The sequence below is a fragment of the Tursiops truncatus genome, chromosome X (genome assembly GCF_011762595.2).
Source record: "Tursiops truncatus isolate mTurTru1 chromosome X, mTurTru1.mat.Y, whole genome shotgun sequence".
Lineage (NCBI taxonomy): Eukaryota > Metazoa > Chordata > Mammalia > Artiodactyla > Delphinidae > Tursiops > Tursiops truncatus.
The window spans coordinates 86,009,730-86,030,477 of NC_047055.1; the positions used below are offsets into that span (position 1 = coordinate 86,009,730).

The following is a 20,748-nucleotide window of genomic DNA, read 5'->3' on the forward strand; positions in this document are numbered from 1 at the left end:
ACTTTAGTGTGGTTGCATGAAGCTACTCTAAATGACATTGTGTATTCTCACGGCTGGAAAACAGTTCAGGAGAAAAAGAAGTGGAGTTCCCATTTGTATTGGTCCACAATAAATAATGTCTGATAATCATTAGCATCATGGCCCATTTTCCAAATGGTCACTGTGTCATCACATAAACTAAATTAGGTAGGCTAAATCTGAGTCTGGAAGATCCTTAGTGGGACTAACAGGCAGAAAGTGATTTCATGTAGGCTGATCATTCAACTCATTTAAATTTCATTTTGCCATTATTCATAATAATTACATTACAGACACAGGTCCCATTTTTATTATCTTAATAGCTCTTTCAAACCAAATGCAAACTGAAAGCATATTTAAAGTGCTGACTTGTATAATTATTCACAAGTTTGTGTGGAAGAGATGTTTGGGTAGAATAAACAAGGTTAGAAAACAGATGGTGATTAGAGGAAAAAATGATAACCAAAGCTGCTGTGTTTAACATCTCTGTGTTTGGCTCTTAAAGGTTAACCTAAGTGCATACTACTTCACACATACTCACACACTAACATAGCATATTCCTTCTTTTTATTTATTTATTTATCTGTTTGTTTGTTTGTTTTTGGCTGCATTGGGTCTTCGTTGCGGCACACGGGCTTTCTCTGGTTGCAGCAAGCAGGGGCTACTCTTCATTGTGGTGCACGGACTTCTCATTACCGTGGCTTCTCTTGTTGCGGAGCACAGGCTCCAGGCGTGCGGGCTTCAGTAGTCGTGGCACGTGGGCTCAGTAGTTGTGGTTCACAGGCTCTAGAGTGCAGGCTCAGTAGTTGTGGCGCACGGGCTTACTTGCTCTGTGGCATGTGGGATCTTCCCAGACCAGGGCTCGAACCCGTGTCCCCTGCATTAGCAGGTGGATTTTTGACCACTGCGCGACCAGGGAAGCCCCCATATTCCTTCTTTTAACTCTTTGGATATCCCTTCTCCCCCATCTATCCCCATCTCTAGTCAGTACAGGCCAGTCTGAGAGCTTCAGCAGGAGAAAGAAGAGGCAGTGGATACACTGTAACCTATGACTAAACCTCCTTACATTTCATTATTGGTTTCCCATCCAATTCAAATGCTGCTCTTGTTTGCTCCTGGTTAGCCTCCAAGATGACAGGATTGGGGTGCCAAGGGACCGGCCTCTAATCATCCATAATAGTTCTCTCTTTGTCAGTTAGGGGATATGGTAAGACATTTTCCAGGCCAGGATCACAGTTGTTTCCTTCTGGGCTGGGAGACAGAGTTTTTCGGTTTTTTGGTGGTTGTTGTCTATTTGTTTTTATCTTAGGGGTATACATTCTTGTGATTGAAGAATAAATAAACATTTTCTTTATTTGCTTCTTATTCCACAGACATGAGCCAGACACAGGAGCTCCAACTTTTTCTTTAATCATCAAAAGTTCCCCTTGACAAATGGGTGGTATAGGAAAAGCAGGTCCTGTATTATGGATTCTAACACATCACCACTGACAAAGCCTCCCTCCTTGACCCAAACTTATTTTTAAATAAAAATTGTATATATTTAAGGTGTACAACATGATGATTTGATATAGTCAGGCTCCTCTGAGCTGCCTTCTCAACTAGGCCTCAACCTTGGCCTTATAAGAACTACAACTTTCAGCACAATTCCATCCACTCCCTACATTAAGAGACTTGAACAAACACCAGCATAGTTTCTGTCACCTCAAGGCCATGTCCCTAGGATGATGACCCCAGCCTCTTTAAAATGCCTGCCTGAGAAAGTTCAAAAGTGCCAAAAGAATTTATTGTTTATTCCAGCCAAAACCTGACTATAGCCCCCTGACCTCCCTTTTCTCAGAACATTTACTTTAGAAAACTTGTGATTGTAAATCCTTTCTCTGTCCTTTTGAGATGTATCTTCTACAACCCAGGAAAATCTTTCTCAGAGACCTGGGAGTCATCCCTTTGAAACGTAATCATCAAGAAAGATAGGGCCCCTATCTCTCAGTCTCTATGAAAGGGTAGGAACCTAACTTTGTTAGGTTAGCAAACACAGTTAGTTAGTACCAGTTAGCAAACACGGATGCCTTGATCACATTGATCAACCTCCCACCCCAAAAATTTCCCTCAGCACTTTTCCTTTAGCATTCCCCAGCATTTAAAAAGCCTTTTGTTTCAGTGGAGTTGAGTTCTGTTCATCTGAAGTAAGGGCTTCAATAGCCTGAATAAAATAGGTCTTGCCACCTTTAACAAAGGTCCAGCTCTGTTTGTCTCTGACGCCATGAATTGACAAGGTCAAAATTGTACAGGAGGGTTAAGACATGTAATTTTAGGGTAACAGATAAAAGAAGAAATGGAAGTAGAACCAAGGATATGAAACTCTATGATTTTGGTGGTAATCTCAACTGATTTTTAATTCAGATACAGTTATTCACACGAGGTTAACGTGAAGGCAGTTGAAGAAAGGACAAGGAGAAAACAAGATGAGACTTGGGCACAATGAGAGCATTTGGTTATGGGCTAATATTTCCAAACTGGGGCTAAACTGAAGGCATCTCAAAGTGTAATGGATAACGCTTTAAGGAATACTGTAACCAGCCATCTAGCACTGACCATAATGTAAAAGAATAAGTGGGGCTCAGGTCTTTTCATGATTTGAGGAGTCTGTGAAAGGCTGACCCTGACCTAAGTGGATTGGCTTTTGGGAGGGCTAATTATGTCTCATGATAAAGGTTAAAGCTTGCTGGACCACTTAGACACCCAGAATCCTAAGGATAGAGCCCCTGTGTTTGTGCTGTCACTGGTCTCTACAGAAAGAATGATATCATGAAGTAGAAGTTCTGGTACCAACTGGCAGTCAAGGCTTTAGGGTAGCTTGGAGGGTTGAGGAAAGTAGCAACAACTTGAGTCAGACTGGAAGGGTCATCACAGCATCCAAATTTACAAGAAAAAATCATTCCAAGTTCCTACGAAATAGCCTACTCTGATACTACAAAGGTAGGGGCATCTTCCGACTTCTTTTTGACTAGCCAAGGGGGTGTCTTGATGATGAGGTGAAACTACAGAAGCTGCTAAGGCAGCCTCAAACTTTCTACTTTCATATTTTTATTCAGGATACCCAGAAAGGACTTTAACATTTCTCTGTTTCTACATAAATCCAAAGATCTCTTGCCACATAACTCTAAATATCTAGAGGGAAACCCAAAGAGAAATAAGCTAAGATGTGAAACTTAATACTGTTTTATTCACAGAGGCTGGTGGTCATTCTGTATAAGAAAAATACAGACCTCCACTGGTAACTAATATGACTAGATTGTTCTGGAAGTCTAGCCTGAAGAGTAATGAGAAGGGAGGTCTTAAGGAGTTGTGAGCTGGACAAAATGTAAACGAAATACGTGTACCCTTCTAGACAGAACAGAAAAAATGTACAGCAGACAACCTGATGTGCTTTTGATGAGAAGGGCTACTGAGTTTGCCAGCCTGCCCCCCCCCCCCTTTGCTAAGGTTGCTACAGTTTCAGGCATTATGACCCAACAAATCCTGTTATCATGTGCCAGGGTCAGAAGCAGCGAGGAGAGCCTGGCTCCTTCAGTCTCATCCAACAGCTGATGGGGTGGCAGCCAGCAGCAGGTGCCCAAGAACTTGGCATTTCCCACTTCCATCTCAAGGGGCACATCTCCCTTCTAGGTAGCACATTTTCAGCCAAAGTCTAAAATAACTTCATTATCAAGGTAATAAGTTCGTAAATTTTATTTTTTACAGTTTTTTTTTTAGGATTTAGACTGAGGCTATATCCAAATCACATGAGGAACCTCTATGCCTCCCCCTCTTTTTCTCTAGGCTAGTGATCTCTAGCTCTTGAAAAAAAGAAACTCCCTCTTCTGAGGATGTGGAAAACCTCTTCCTAAAACTTTTTCAGGGATTTCTAGAGATTTTTGAAGGGAGAGTCCAAGAAGATCTGGGGAGATGAGATGGAGGGGGGTAGGGGGAATGGTAAAGTGTCAAAATGTAGTAGTATCCTGTGAAAGGCTAGCCATCAGAGGATAGTTGTTACTAAAATGTTGAGAGTGAGAGAGGCAGAGGGAGGGAGGGAGAGAGGAAGGGAGGAAGAGAGAGGGAAGGAGGGAGAATGGAGGGAGGGAGGGAGGGAGAGAGAGGGAAGGAAGGGCTGAGGGAGAGAAGGCGGAAAGAAGGGGGAGGGAGGGAGGAAGCTAGAGGTTAAAGGGGTCTAATTTTTGAAGGAAGTGAAGGGAAAGGAATTTAACTGCCCTCTAATACTTGGCCCAAAAGGTTTCTCTTGTTAAATTTTAAAGATAAATCAAATTCAACCCCAGATACCAAAACAATTCTACTGAGCTCCTAACTGTATCTTCCCAAATGTGTCTTATATAGGGAAAATCAGTCAGTGGCTTCTGCCATTTCCTTTTTACTTTTAGTTCCAGGCTGGGGTGGGGGGTGGCAGCGGGGTTGAAGGAAGTTGGCAGAGATTATTCTCTCTTTCAAATAAACTTTGTCCTATGGGATCAGGGTCTGGTCTTCCCGCAGACATTTGTCTCTTAGTTATATTTATGGCTATCAGACTGAGTGTTCCCAGTATTCAGAAACTTTTTCTATATATTGTTTTAATAAAAAGAATTATTCACTTTACTGGTATTGACCTTAGTCTTTTCTAGTGGCCCTATGTGGTAGGTAATTTCACTTTCTTTAATGTAATGAGGAAGACTCGGTTTAGACTAGGTTTAGCTAAAATTCAGTTAAAGGGGATGAGGTGAGCTTGACTCTTTGAAGATACCCAAGAGTGGATAAAGAAAAGAGGATACAGATGAGATTTAGTTAATGAGGTTGGGGAGAAGTAAATCACTAAATTTAACCCCACAGTCTCTAGACCTCCTTTTAAATTTACTTCCCAGCCTGTCATTTTTCCTGACTGGCATTTTCCCAAGTCAATATGATACTCCCATGGTTCCAAATACCTGGTTTGGGGAATCTAAATTAAAGAAGACTATGGATTGAGGTAAAAGATAATGATCTTGATCATCAGGTTCAAACATTTCAGAGTGTCCTTCCCCCATGGCTTACCCCACCAGTTCCTAGCCTAAACCTATATGAAACAGAGATGGGTTTCAGAAACCCCTTCAGGGATTCTTATTCAAACTGATTCAGTTTCTAAAAGTCATATATAAGACTTTCAGATTTATTTTCTTTCTCTTTCCAGATGTCTGATAATAATATTGACTGGTTACACAGCCACAGGGGCATGTGCAAGGTAGATCTCTACAGCCCAACAGGACAGCAAGATCAGGACCAGAAAGTGGTAATATACAAAATGACTCCTACAAAGAAAGGCTTGGCATTTGGGTATAGATATCCTGGAGCCCAGGATAGACTAATGGATAGTGGTACTGTGACTTCTCCAAGGAATCAAGCTCAGTAAGGTCTGTGGGGGACCAATGTGCTCATACATCACACAGGGACAATTCAAGGGAGGGGCAAGATGAGGAGTGATGTGAAGGAGCTAAGGAGGGGAGGCTTGTGGGGGAGCCTGAGGGGAGCCAGGGGTGGTGGTTGCCTAGTTACCAGCCTCTATTATCTCACACCTCTGAAGTCATAATAATGTCGCCTAGCTACCAGTAAGTTACCCTAAAGCTGGACTCCTTCAGGAGGGCAAAATATGTATTTTTCCTAATGAATAACAATAAAAAGCACCTATTAAACACAGAAATGTTTATCCATGTACCACTTAAAATCTTCTATGTCATCAATAGTAAAAACACCACATCTTGGCAACATTAGTGTAGTAGAAAGTGCTCCAAACTGGGAGCCAGGGGAATCGAGTTCTAATAGGAGTTCCACTTTTGAGTCTGTGTCAGTAGGGCAAGCCATCTCTCTTCTCAGTTTTCTCAATAAATGTGGATATTGTATTTTGGGCCTCTTTCTCTCACACGTAGGTATTCTCATTTAGGAAATATAGTAACATTAAGATTCTGTCTGCCTAGAAGTTGAGACACAGATGTAGAGAACAAACGTATGGACACCAAGGGGGAAAAGCCGCGGGGGGGTGGGGATGGTGGTGTGCTGAATTGGGCGATAGGGATTGACATGTATACACTGATGTGTATAAAATTGATGACTAATAAGAACCTGCTGTATAAAAAAATAAATAAAATAAAATTCAAAAATTTAAAAAAGATTCTGTCTGCCTAATAAAAATCATTTGTCTATTGTTCATTAAGTACTTAACTATGTCTAGGTGCTCTACTAAAAGCTTTACACGCACTATCTCAATCAATCTTCACAAGAACCCGATAAGGTAGGTGCTACTATCATCTCCCAGAGAAATTAAGGCCTTTTCTCTAGAATTTTTCTAAATTCATCTTAATTTGATGCAGATATACTTTGTTGATGTGTCCACCCTGAACATGGAAGATAAAGATTTTAAGGTGGGTACTCTCTGCTTCCCTCAGAGTTGGAATGGGTGGGAGGATGCTGAGAAGGGTTAACAGTTTCAGCATGAGGAAAGGGAAAGGTTGTGGCAGAGGGTGGAAAGGTGACGGGGACTCAGGTGGGAAGCCATCATTCTCATGAGCCCATGATCCCTGGTTTGGAATTTACTGTCATTCTTGATACCAAATCTCATTTTATAAGCCACTTAAGTCGCTGGTAGGACTAAAAGAATGAAAGCATGGAAGATAGCATGTCAGAAAAGCAGGGCCGGGGGGGGAAACCCTGTCCAAAAGGTTGATGTTTAATGGAATATGGTTCCTGAGACTGATGGCTTTGTGAATACCTTCAGTGGGGTGGGAGGGAGTAGTAATTTGTAGAGGGAGCTTTATCTCATTCTTCAAAGACTAGCTAGCCTTACAAGCCTACCTTTCCTTCAGAAAGAAAGGGGATAATAGGAGAAATGACATTCATGCTTTGAAGTAGTAGCCTAGCGGGTCAGCTTGGAGAAGTCTCAAAAAGCAACTTTTCACAAGAATCTTGCCCTTTAATTCCATAGGATGCTGCTGGTTCCAATTCAGAAGGTGACTTAAACCTGGAGAATCTGGAAGAAGAAGAAATTATTGTGATCAAGGATACTGAGAAGCAAGACTCGTCTAAGGTATAGACTTAGCCTCTGAGTCTACCCTTTCTCATTCCCAGAGCCCAGTGCTGAATCTGAGGACTCTGGTTCAGAGATAGTAAGAGAACTATTGTCAAACAGGCCCAAAATACAAATATTATGATATTCTAGAGAACACAGGCCTAAGCTCACAGTCACAGTAAGTTAAATGCTCAGGTAACTCACAATGACACTATCACAGAGGCTCAGAATGCCCTCTCCTAATTTCAGGTACCTACAGCAAAAAATCTCGCTACGCTTATCTTAACAAAGATATGGGCTTATAAGCAAGATCCTTTGCAATGATCTTTGCTGGCTTGTAATGGACTTGTGTGCCCCACATTGCCCAGTGTCCAACAATGAAGAAAGAGGATATGAAGAAGAGCGAGTCCACAACAACCAAAAACTGTAGTTGCCCTACCTTGTTGTCTAAGCGATTACCCAGGCTGTTGGGTAGCATAAAGTTCAACGCAATTACACTTGCACACCACTGTCAGATATGGAATCCTTTTGTTTTTTGTGTAAATATCCCAAATTACACCTGGCAGGCTGGTTTGGGGTAGGCATTAGAGCACATGACAAGTCACTCTCACTGTCCTAGGAGCCTAGAGTAGCTGATATTGGAACAGGATATTTGGCTTCAGTGCAAAGGAGTCAAATATTTCTTGTTGTGTTCCTAGGCTCATGTTATAACCAGAAACATCATTTTTGACCCCAGATGCCTTTGGAGTGATGAGAGTAGCCCCTGAGGAAGGGAAAACCAGTTACAAAATATTCTCCAAAGAGTCTTGGGTTCAGTTGGGGGTGGCCAACTCCATTTTGGGGTCTTAATAAAAGGATATACCTGGTGTTTGGGGTTTTTGGGGGGTTTTTTGTTATTGTTTTTTTGAAATTTATTTTATTTTATTTATTTTTTTATACAGCAGGCTCTTATTAGTCATCCATTTTATACACATCAGCGTATACAGGTCAATTCCAATCTCCTAATTCATCACACCAACACCCCCATCCCCTGCCACTTTCCCCCGTTGGTGTCCATATGTTTGTTCTCTACATCTGTGTCTCACTTTCTGCCCTGCAAACCGGTTCATCTGTACCATTTTTCTAGGTTCCACATATATGCTTTAATACACGATATTTGTTTTTCTCTTTCTGACTTACTTCACTCTGTATTACAGTCTCTAGACCCATCCACGTCTCTACAAATGATCCAATTTTGTTCCTTTTTATGGCTGAGTAATATTCCACTGTATATATGTACCACATCTTCTTTATCCATTCGTCTGTCGATGGGCATTTAGGTTGCTTCCATGACCTGGCTATTGTAAATAGTGCTGCAGTGAACTTTGGAGTGCATGTGTCTTTTTGAATTATGGTTTTCTCTGGGTATATGCCCAGTAGTGGGATTGCTGGGTCATATGGTAATTCTATTTTTAGTTTTTTAAGGAACCTCCATACTGTTCTCCATAGTGGCTGTATCAATTTATATTCCCACCAACAGTGCAAGAGGGTTCCCTTTTCTCCACACCCTCTCCAGCATTTATCCTTTGTAGATTTTCTGATGATGCCCATTCTAACTGGTCTGAGGTGATACCTCATTGTAGTTTTGATTTGCATTTCTCTAATAATTAGTGATGTTGAGCAACTTTTCATGTGCTTCTTGGCCATATGTATGTCTTCTTTGGAGAAATATCTATTCAGGTCTTCTGCCCATTTTTTGATTGGGTTGTTTGTTTTTTAAACATTGAGCTGCATGAGCTGTTTATATACTTTGGAGATTAATCCTTTGTCCGTTGATTCATTTGCAAATATTTTCTCCCATTCTGAGGGTTGTCTTTTCATCTTGTTTATGGCTTCCTTTGCTGTGCAAAAGCTTTGAAGTTTCATTAGGTCTCTTTTGTTTATTTTTGTTTTTATTTCCATTACTCTAGGAGGAGGATCAAAAATGATCTTGCTCTGATTTATGTCAAAGAGTGTTCTTCCTATGTTTTCCTTTAAGAGTTTTATAGTGTCCAGTCTTACATTTAGGTCTGTAATCCATTTTTAGTTTATTTCTATGTATTGTGTTAGGGAGTGTTCTAATTTCATTCTTTACTAGTGTAGCTGTCCAGTTTTCCCAGCACCACTTACTGAAGAGACTGTCTTTTCTCCATTGTATATCCTTGCCTCCTTTGTCATAAATTAGTTGACCATAGGTGCGTGGGTTTATCTCTGGGCTTTCTATCTTGTTCCATTGATCTATATTTCTGTTTTTGTGCCAGTACCATGTTGCCTTGATTACTGTAGCTTTGTAGTATAGTCTGAAGCCAGGGAGTCTGATTCCTGCAGATCTGCTTTTTTTCCCTCAAGACTGCTTTGGCTATTTGGGGTCTTTTGTGTCTCCATACAAATTTTAAGATTTTTTGTTCTAGTTCTGTAAAAAATGCCATTGGTAATTTGACAGGAATTGCATTGAATCTGTAGATTGCTTTGCGTAGTATAGTCATGTTCACAATATTGATTCTTCCAATCCAGGAACATGGTATATCTCTCCATCTGTTGGCATCATCTTTAATTTATTTCATCAGTGTCTTATAGTTTTCTGCATACAGGTCTTTTGTCTCCCTAGGTCTGAGGTGGGTTTCTTTTAGACAGCATATATATGGGTTTTGTTTTTGTATCCATTCAGCAAGCCTGTGTCTTTTGGTTGGAGCATTTAATCCATTCACGTTTAAGGTAATTATCGATATGTATGTTCCTCCGACCATTTTCTTAATTGTTTTGGGTTTGTTTTTGTAGGTCCTTTTCTTCTCTTGTGTTTCCCACTTAGAGACGTTCCTTTAGCATTTGTTGTAGAGCTGGTTTGGTGGTGCTGAATTCTCTTAGCTTTTGCTTGTCTGTAAAGCTTTTGATTTCTCCATCGGATCTGAATGAGATCGTTGCCGGGTAGAGTAATCTTGCTTGTAGGTTCTTCCCTTTCATCACTTTAAGTATATCATGCCACTCCCTTCTGGCTTGTGGAGTTTCTGCTGAGAAATCAGCTGTTAACCTTCTGGGAGTTCCCTTGTATGTTGTCGTTTTTCCCTTGCTGCTTTCAACAATTTTTCTTTGTCTTTAATTTTTGCTAATTTGATTACTATGTGTCTTGGTATGTTTCTCCTTGGGTTTATCCTGTATGGGACTCTCTGTGCTTCCTGGACTTGGGTGGCTATTTCCTTTCCCATGTTAGGGAAGTTTTCGACTATAATCTCTTCAAATATTTTCTCGTGTCCTTTCTCTCTCTCTCTTCCTTCTGGGACCCCTATAATGTGAATGTTGTTGCGTTTAATGTTGTCCCAGAGGTCTCTTAGGCTGTCTTCATTTCTTTTCACTCTTTTTTCTTTATTCTGTTCCTCAGCAGTGAATTCCACCATTCTGTCTTCCAGGTCACTTGTCCATTCTTTTGCTTCAGTTATTCTGCTATTGATTCCCTCTAGTGTATTTTTCATTTCACTTATTGTATTGTTCACCTCTGTTTGTTTGTTCTTTAATTCTTCTAGGTTTGTTAGACATTTGTTGCATCTTCTCGATCTTTGCCTCCATTCTTTTTCCAAGGTCCTGGATCACCTTCACTATCATTATTCTGAATTCTTTTTCTGGAAGGTTGCCTATCTGCACTTCATTTAGTTGTTTTTCTGGGGTTTTATCTTGTTCCTCCATCTGGTACATAGCCCTCTGCCTTTTCATCTTGTCTCTCTTTCTGTGAATGTGGTTTTTGTTCCACAGGCTGCAGGATTGTAGTTCTTCTTGCTTCTTGTCTGCCCTCTGGTGGATGAGGCTATCTAAGGGGCTTGATGGGAGGGACTGGTGGTGGGTAGAGCTGACTGTTGCTCTGGTGGGCAGAGCTCAGTAAAACTCTAATCTGCTTGAATGCTGATGGGTGGGGCTGGGTTCCCTCCCTGTTGGTTGTTTGGCCTGAGGTAACCCAACACTGGAGCCTACCCAGGCTCTTTGATGGGGCTAATGGCGGACTCTGGGAGCACTCTCGCCAAGGAGTACTTCCCAGAACTTTTGCTGCCAGTGTCCTTGTCCTCACAGTGAGCCAGAGCCATCCCCCGCCTCTGCAGGAGACCCTCCAACACTAGCAGGTAGGTCTGGTTCAGTCTCCCATGGGGTCACTGCTCCTTCCCATGCGCACACTACTTTGTGTGTGGCCTCCAAGAGTGGAGTCTCTGTTTCCCCCAGTCCTATCAAAGTCCTGCTGTCAAATCCCGTTAGCCTTCAAAGTCTGATTCTCTAGGAATTCCTCTTCCTTTTGCTGGACCCCCAGGTTGGGAAGCCTGATGTGGGGCTCAGAACCTTCACTCCAGTGGGTGGACTTCTGTGGTATAAGTGTTCTCCAGTTTGTGTGTCACCCACTCAGCAGTTATGGGATTTGATTTTATCGTGATTGTGCCCCTCCTACCATCTCATTGTGGCTTCTCCTTTGTCTTTGGATGTGGGGTATCTTTTTTGGTGAGTTCCAGTGTCTTCCTGTTGATGATTGTTCAGCAGTTAGTTGTGATTCTGGTGTTCTTGCAAGAGAGATTGAGAGCATGTCCTTCTACTCTGCCATCTTGAACCAATCTCTGGTGTTTGTTTTTAAAAGAGGAGCCCATACTTACTACACACAATGCAGGTCTACTTTATTGCAACTGAAGCCCTTTTGCAAAAAGTGGACCTTATTATGACTTCACGTTTCTAGGAATTCATGGTGATGAAGCAATGAATGGAGCAAAGAGGGCAATGGTACTTAGTGCTGAGTAGATGTGTACACAATATGTATACACATATCCAAACATGGGCATACACAGTCACAAGTATAGATATACACATATACGTTTACACAAAGTGACATACACATAGATATATACATGTATATACGTTAACAAAAAATAATTTATAAAATAATTTATAATAATTTGTAGCCAGGCCAAACACATGCCTGGCTACATGTGACACTGACAAACACACACAAGCATTGAAATAACAAACTTATGTATAGTGATCTAGTCATAACAATGACTTACACACATATGCAAAGATATACAGTTATACAGAGTCAGACACACTAATGTGCCCACATGTGATACACATAAACATTTATATATACATCCAAGCACACTATGCATAAACACACACTCACATTGATACACACAAGCCTTGATCAAAACAGACCATGCAGACTCAGGTACAGGCATACTCACTTATAAATATACCTCATGTTGATACACACACATACAAACTTTAACAAAGTGACACATTAACTAACGCACATGCTTGTGTACACTGATACACATATTGACACAAATGCAGTGACATCCCCACTCATGTACTCACAGACACACTCAAATGCCAGTGTGTATGCAACGCTGACATACATCAATCATTGACATATTATATAAATATAACATAAACTGATACCTAATATATCGATATACACAGTCATTATACAATCACCTATTTATACATACTCATTTTTAACATACATATTTATTAATATATTATACATTAATTATATATTAATATATTGATGAGTATGTATGCTAATACCTGAATGTATGTTTCAACATATATAAATACATTTATCGCTGCATGATACATGCTATTGGATTTATATCATAAACACATATGCAGCTCTCTCAACTTGACACTTGCTTATTTTCATATTCAGAGACACACTGATATACACACACATATTTTTACATTCACATATATGTACAAAATATACATACTAACATGCACATGCTGGCCTCTACAGTTGACATATACAATGGGTATGATGTCAGCACATTATGACACATGCTTACACACGGTGACATCACACACTGTGCATTGACATACACATATGCACACACAGGCACATTTTCACACACTAACAGTACAAACTGACACATGTTCCCACTCATGAATTGATATATTGATGTGTATATACACACACGACAGACACTGACATATTTTTGACATGTATTGAAATAAGCACACATACTCAGATGAAATTGACAAACATATTGATAACACTTGTGTATAGTTAAGTGTACAAATGTATCTACTCTGAGCTTTTGTTGCTGTCACTTGTGCTTGAACGTGTATTAATGGATATAATTGTGTGTTATGCGCCCATGCAAATACTAAAGGCCAAATCCCTAATCTGTGCAACTTGGAAGATATATCTTCTAAATACAATAGGGGAAAGAAGTAGCCTAGCCAAAGCCTTATGGATAGGTCTTCTTTTTTTAGATGGAGAGGTCAGTGTGCCTTTTCAAACAAGCTCCTTCTAATCCTATAAGTGTCCTCTATTGTCTACTCAGTGATCTTCAGAAATATGCCTTGTGTTTCCAACAGGCACTTAGCCCCTCATCCTCTAGCTGTAGACGTCAAGTAGGAGACACAGAGGGCAAATATCACAAACTGCCCACTGGGAACTGCTACAGAGGCTATGCCAATCAACTGAAAATGGATTACGTGGCCAAAGGACCTCAAGGCCAACATCTGGAAATGACAGCGGCCAAAAACACCAACAATAACCAGAGTCCTTTCACCCCACCAGCCAAATCTCCTAGCAATCAGAGGACAGTTATCTCCCCTGATGGAGAATGTTCTACGGATGACCCTTCCTTCTATGTCAGCCGACTATCTCCTCTGGTGATCCAGATGGCCCGTAAGAAAATCAAGGAGAAGTTGGAAGGTGGAAGCAAATGTCTTCATCATTCAATCTATCCACCCAGTGGGGACAAAGGGAAAAACAGCCCTCGTAGTGCTGTGAGCAAGATCACTTCTGAAATGGCCCATGATGCTGTGGAAGTGACCTCTGCAGAAAGGCAGGGCACTGGGGAGGAGTGTAGGGAAGGTGGCCGAAAAACCTTTCTGTATAGTGAATTATCCAACAAGAGCAAAGGTGGAGACAAATACATGTGCCAAAGAGACAACAAAGAATTTGCAGATTCGATCAGCAAAATGTTCATGGTTTATGCAAATCAAGTGGCATCTGACACAATGTTCTCTGTCATGCAGAACTTGAAAGTTCATAGCTCTGGGAAGCCAATTCCAGCTTGTGTGGTCGTGAGGAGGGTGCTGTTAAAACACACCAAGGAAATTGTGTCCGATTTGATTGACTCCTGCGTGAAGAACCTACGTAATATCACTGGGGTCCTGATGGCCAACTCAGACTTTTTCTCAACTGTCAGGAGGAATCTGTTCAACCATGGGAAACAAAACACTGCTGATATCATGGAGGCCATGCTGAAGCGTCTTGTCTGTGCTCTTCTTGGGGAAAAAAAGGAAACTAAGTCTCAGAGTTTGTCATATGCATCCTTGAAGGCTGGGTGCCATGATCCCAAATGCAAGAACCAAAGTCTCGAATTCTCAGCCATGAAGGCCGAGATGAAGGGGAAGGGCAAAGGCAAAATGAAACCAGAGAAGTGCAAGTCATTGACCAGTGCTGAGAAAGGCAGTGAACATACCCTCAAGGAGAGCCTGACAATGTGGAACCAAAATCAAGGCAGTCAAGGCAAGATGGCTGGCAAAGCATGGACCAATAAGGAGGAAAAGAGAGAGAAGATCAGCCTTTCCATGGATTCACTGGCAAAGGACTTGATTGTCTCTGCCCTTAGGCTGATCCAATACTATCTGACCCAGCAGGCCAAGGGCAAAGATGCATTTAAAGACTGTCCTTGTTCTACCACCAGCTATATGACTCAGAGTGCCCAATACAAAAAGTGCAGACGTAGCCAAAGTGTCAAGGCACTTTCAATGAAACATCTAGAATCTCGTGGAGCACCTGGATCATCCACCTCTCAAAAGGAGAATGAACACCTGGACTCCCAGAGGCTGGATATGTCAAACATCGTTCTGTCACTGATTCAAAAACTGCTTAGTGAGAGCTCCTTCAACTGTGGAGATCTATGTGAAGGTGAGAACAAACGTTCTGAGCCCAGGACAGACAAAGGAGCCTCCATGTCCAAGAGGCCTGACAAAGGGGAAGAAAAATGCCAGGACAATCAAGAACTTGACTTTATCAGTGGGATGAAGCAAGTGAGCCGACAATTTATAGATCAACTGGTAGAATCTGTGATGAAGCTGTGCCTTATCATGGCTAAGTATAGCAACAATGGGGCAGCCCTTGTTGAGTTGGAAGAATAAGCAGCCTTGGCCAACAACCCCAACTACCAGGCCGGTGGCCCCAGATGTAGTCATGATGCTGCGATGTCACAGAACTATCAAGACTCTCCTGGAACTGAAGTCATTGTCAATAATCAGTGCTCAACAAGTAGCTTGCAAAAGCAGCTCCAGGCTGTCCTGCAGTGGATTGCAGCCTCACAATTTAACATACCCATGCTCTACTTCATGGGAGATGATGCTGGACAACTGAAGAAGGTAAGCAATGCAACAAGGAACAAGAAGAAAGAGGGTTAGAATGGGTAGGGGCAGGGAGGCGGTATTGTACTTAGAGCCCAAGAAGCAGTCCATTTTTTTGAGTCTGTTCTTTATCATGTGACTCATGAATTACTCTCACCTCATAAAGACACAAAAGTGATGAACCATTAGTTACATGGGGCTCTGGACAACTCAAGTCCTGTGTACTTCCAAGAGGAGGAGAGTGAGATTAGCTCATTTTGTCAGTGATCCTTTCAACAAACTATTTGGTAAAACATCAGGGAGCAATTTTTAAGTCTTATGTTTTGCACACGTGTGCATGCACACACACACACACACACACACACACACACACCCCACAGCTGTGTTTCCTACATTAGATGGATTCCAGAGAAATAAAATACTGAACCAAATTATCCTCCCTATTTCCAATCTCATGTACTTTTTTTTAGGGAGGCAGGGGAATGGCAACCCCTAACCTTGACCTAGAAATCAGTACAGATTAACTGAAGGATCCCAGTACCTGATGAAAAGTATTAGTGAACACAATTGATTCCAGAGTTTGTTTTTTGAAGCTCAAAAAGAAAGGACCTTTGGCATTTTAATCTATGCCATTAGAGGAGGGTCCAGAAAAAAGGAAAGCCATGTCAGCAGCCTCCAGTCCTGGACCTGTGGCAGCCTTTAATCCTAGAATCATAGGCAGGAAGGTGGGTGGGGTATAGTAGACTTTCTCCGTCGGGGCCCTGGCTCCAAAAGCATCATGTGACTCAAGGTATCTGCTCTCTCCACAGCTTCCTGAAGTTTCAGCTAAAGCAGCAGAGAAGGGGTACAGGGTAGGAGATCTTCTTCAAGAGGTCATGAAGTTCACCAAGGAACAACCACTGGATGAAGCCGTGGGAAACATGGCTAGAAAACAACTGCTAGACTGGCTGCTCACTAACCTGTGAGCCAACAATTCTTTCTCCTCTCCGTTTACTCCCCACCCCCAGCAGCATTCTATCCCAGCTGGAGCACCCTCTACCATCAGACCAGTGAACTGCACGCTGCACGACTGTATTTTCCAATACATCTGAGCAGTTGGACTGTGCAAATACAGGGTGTCCAACAAACTGGGCAAGAACTTGAATAAAAAAAACTTTTTTTAAATTGTGTCATTGTTTTCTTGGTCAGATATATCCGAGGCAAGGGAGGGGAATGCGTCCAATTTCAAGGACTGGTGATACAGTGTTGGACTTGTGTCCGGATCTCACCCTGGGTTATTTTCTAAGCACCCAAGACACAGGGATATAACCCATGTCCAAGTTCCTAAGTCATCCGGTTTATCCAAATCTCAGTTCACAAGCTATTTAGAGTTTTGCCACCTGTGGTCTCCCTGTTTCTCCCAGAATTTCACAGTTAACTTGATAATCCCCCTTCTAATCCCAAGGATGCAGCTTTCTTGATCACTTTTAAGAGTTTGTAGATGGGCTAGCTTAGATGAAAAACAAACTGAAGAAAGTATATTACCCACGGACACACATACACTCCCAGTGTTCACTGCACATGGTTAAACACTATCCAGAACTACAATGGGATCTGATCCTCCCCCACACATAATAAAGCTTCCTTATAAGTCATTTCCTCCAACTGATGAGATTTCCTTGTTTTCCAGCAGTCTGAGAGAAAAATTTGCAGAGAACAAAGCTACAGAATGGTAAATTCTTCACAGCCACCTTATGTGAATCCCAATGTCTCCTTTGAGACTAGCACTAAATTCCTAGATTTGCTCTATGCTTCTCAGAAGTCTATCACAATGCTATAATTCATTACAAATCAGATCAAGACAGTGGTTTCAGCCCTGTGGTCCTCTGTTAGCTAGTTTGCTGTGGCATTCCTTGGCACCTTTGAGGTGCTTGTGGCTTAGTAGAACAAGCACAGATGTGGCTTCCTTCTCGACTCAAAAGTTAAAGCTTTGGCCTCTTACTAGTTGCATGGCCTTAGAGTCACCTAGGTAGACTCTGAGCCTTTTCCTTTATCTGCAAAATGTAGACAAAAATTACCCTCTCTGTTTAGAGGTTAAACTAGAAGAATAGATGTAATGATGCTTTGCAAGGAGAATCTTGTTACAAATTAGATATGGGATTGAAGTTGTACCTCTCAAAGCCCATCCTAACACAGTTGCAAGTGCCCTTGATATATTTCCAAACTGAAAGCAAGATCCTCTGAGTGTGGGACCCAGAAAGGCACATTTTGGGGGAGATAAGAAGCATACAGACAAACTTTGACAACTTCTCTACAATGCCTGGACCAGTCAGATAGAAGTAAAGGTAGGCTCCTTCAAAGCCAGGATTTTAAAACTCCCCAGCCCTTCTAAAGCTAATCAAACCTTTTCTAGTCTCACCCCGACCCCATGAAAAGCTTTGGAGTTAAGCTACCACAGAACATTCTCTTTGTCCTTGAAGAAAATCCTTAATAAACAAATCCCGGGACCAGGTCTGCATTTCTGATGACTCAGTCCTCCCTGAGCACAGCTGGGTCCCATAGTACTTTACTTCCTTGATTAACTCGGCTCTTGACTTACTCCTGATTTTTATTATGAGGCGGCCTTGGGGATTCTTTGGAACGTGGAAATAGAGCAAAGGAAGTTATATGTTCTGTTAAATGAGGGCCATTGGGGCAAAATGGTCTCTAAGGGCCCTTCCAGCTCTGACATTTGAGGATTCTAAGAGTTTCTCTTCCATAATTTCTCAGGGAAACTTGTGTGGATGAGGTAAGATCAGGGTGAGGAAACTTGATTTTTGCCAGAGCTAACTGACAGACTCCAGCAGAGAAAGGAATGCTTTGGGCCAGACAGGGCCCTGACAAGGATCTGGAGGAGCTCAACAGGCCTTGGGGTTTATTCCTGGAGGGTGAGACCCTGACCTTTCACCCCTCTAAATGGGGAAGTGATCCCAGGCATCCTATTAGCAATGTGGCCACTGCCAGCAGCTAGAAATGGACAAAGGCTTCTGCTGAGCTGAAAGCCCCACATATAGGAAAGGGATGACAGGAGCAGAAGGAGAAGGAAAACAGGATTATCTCCTGGCAGGCAGTGTCACTGGTTTGATATCGCTGACAATTTTAGTCTTTCTGAACATCAGGCCTCCATTTCACAAGAAAGTTGTGAGCAGAACTCATCTGGGAGGTTACCACAGGGCCAGGCCTAGGCTGAGGTGAGGCAAGAGAGACATTTTCCTCAGAGGCAAAATTTAAGGGGGCAGCAGAAAAAACTTGGTAATCAAAATCAGTAGTTTTTTTTTAATTGAAGTATAGTTGATTTACAATGTTGTGTTAATTTTTGCTGTACAGCAAAGTGACTCTGTCATACATATATACTTTTTCATATGCTTTTCCATTATGGTTTATCACAGGATAATGAATATAGTTCCCTGTGCTATACAGTAGGACCTTGTTGTTTATTCATCCTATATCTATAATAGTTTGCACCTGCTAATCCCAAACTCCCCAAATCAATAGCTTTAATATACCATTTAAGAAATCAAAATTAATGCAGAGTATCAAAGTGTCAAATATTGTAATAAAGAGGATTAGTAACAGTGCCAGGCCAAAACATAATGGAGCATAAGGTAAAAGGAAAAATTGGTAAGACCTTTTATGGGAGGACCACTTTACGGGAGATTGCCAAGGCAGTACTTAGAGAATGTATAGCCCTGAAAGCCTTCATCAGTACAAAAAAGCAACAATGAATTAAATCCCTGCCTAGAGAACTTCGGGAGGGAACAAATAACAAATCAAACAAGTTTAGGAAATGGGAAATAAAATTTAGAGCAAGGAAACAAAAGACAGAGAAAGCAAAGTTTCACTTAAACCTTAAAAAACAATCAGGGGTGAGGAGAGGGGTATTGCAGTGTTCTCTCTCTAGCTTAACTTAAGAGTATATCTTTCCAAAGAAAGCTCAGATTAATTCTCGTTAAAAACAGGAACCACACAAGATTGCCCCGGTTAAAATTCTACTTTACAATAGTTCTAATAATGGAAGAAGAAAAGTAAAAAGTAGAAATACAGGAGTAATAAAAATAAAAATGCCACCTTTGCAAATGATATATTTGTACGTCCATGAAAATCAAATCCCCAAATATGAGAGGTAGTGAATGAGCTTTGCAAAGGTATAGGATAGAATTTACTTGTCAGCTGTAAGAATTTGCCATCAACTATAAAACAATTGCAGCTACTTTCTCCTCACTGACTCAGAGACATGTAAAAAGTCCAGCAGTTCCACTGCACTGAGGTCTCTGTGGTGTCAGAACATGAAAAAAAATCTGGAAGAATTGATTGAATTTCTGTATCCTAGAGCCACCCAGCCAGAAAGAGGAGAGTCTAATTACCATAGTGACAATAATATTAAACACGTATGTATTAAGGAAGGCAAGAAATGACATTTACAGAGAACTTACTTAGTGCCAGACACTACCAGGTGCTTTAGTTCTTTTAAAAACCTTGTGAGATGGTTTGTTATTAGCTGCTTTTTACAGCTGTGAAATTAGATGGTCAGGTTTAAAGGCCTTTTTTAAAAGTTATACATCAGTAAGTGGGAGAGTTGGGATTCAAATCCAGGTTTGCCTCATGCCAAACACTATGCTTTTTCCATTCTATCACACTGTCTTCCCATTAATTCAGAATCCATGTTTATTAAACAACTATAACACATGAATGAGAAAAAGAAAAACAGGTAAATAGAAAAATAGACCATGCTCTTAACTAGTAAAACTAAGTAAAATAAAACACTTTCTAATTCAACATATAGGTTTCATATAAAGCCAATTTAAATCTTTATGGGGTGGTCTCAAAGTATCTCCCCCAAGATAGTTATTACTTACCAAGGGGAAAGAGTAACTTTACAATGGAGGAGCCCACCAGTAACAACTTAATTATGTGATAAAGGTTAACACCATCAGTAAAGACACATTGGTATCATGTACCTCCTGATATAATATCAACAGAAGGGCATTCTTGCCAAAAACCCATGATCCCAGTCTAATCATGAGAAACTACCAGATAAACCTAAATTGAGGGACATTCTACAAAATAGCTGACCAGAATTGATTCCAAAGGGTCATGAAGGGAACATTTTAGAGTTGTGGAAATGGTAACTATGTATCTTGATAGGGGATATGTATACATTTAACATAGGTGTATACATTTCTCAAGACTGATCAAACTGTACACTTAAAATTAGTTAACATTATTCTATCTAAATTAGATCAATAAAGTTTAGTTTTAAATATATTTAAACT

General features: G+C 41.1%; 1 protein-coding gene across 1 annotated transcript; it reads left to right on the forward strand.

Annotated features, from left to right (window-relative positions):
• Positions 1–3,613: 3,613 nt before the first annotated feature.
• Positions 3,614–16,563, forward strand: AKAP4 (A-kinase anchoring protein 4). The gene is given in 6 exon segments (XM_073798945.1): positions 3,614–3,731; positions 5,216–5,314; positions 6,390–6,440; positions 7,001–7,102; positions 13,340–15,475; positions 16,267–16,563. Coding segments are annotated over 5 exon segments (2,544 nt in total). The 5' UTR covers positions 3,614–3,731; the 3' UTR covers positions 16,423–16,563.
• The last annotated feature ends 4,185 nt before the right edge of the window (positions 16,564–20,748 follow it).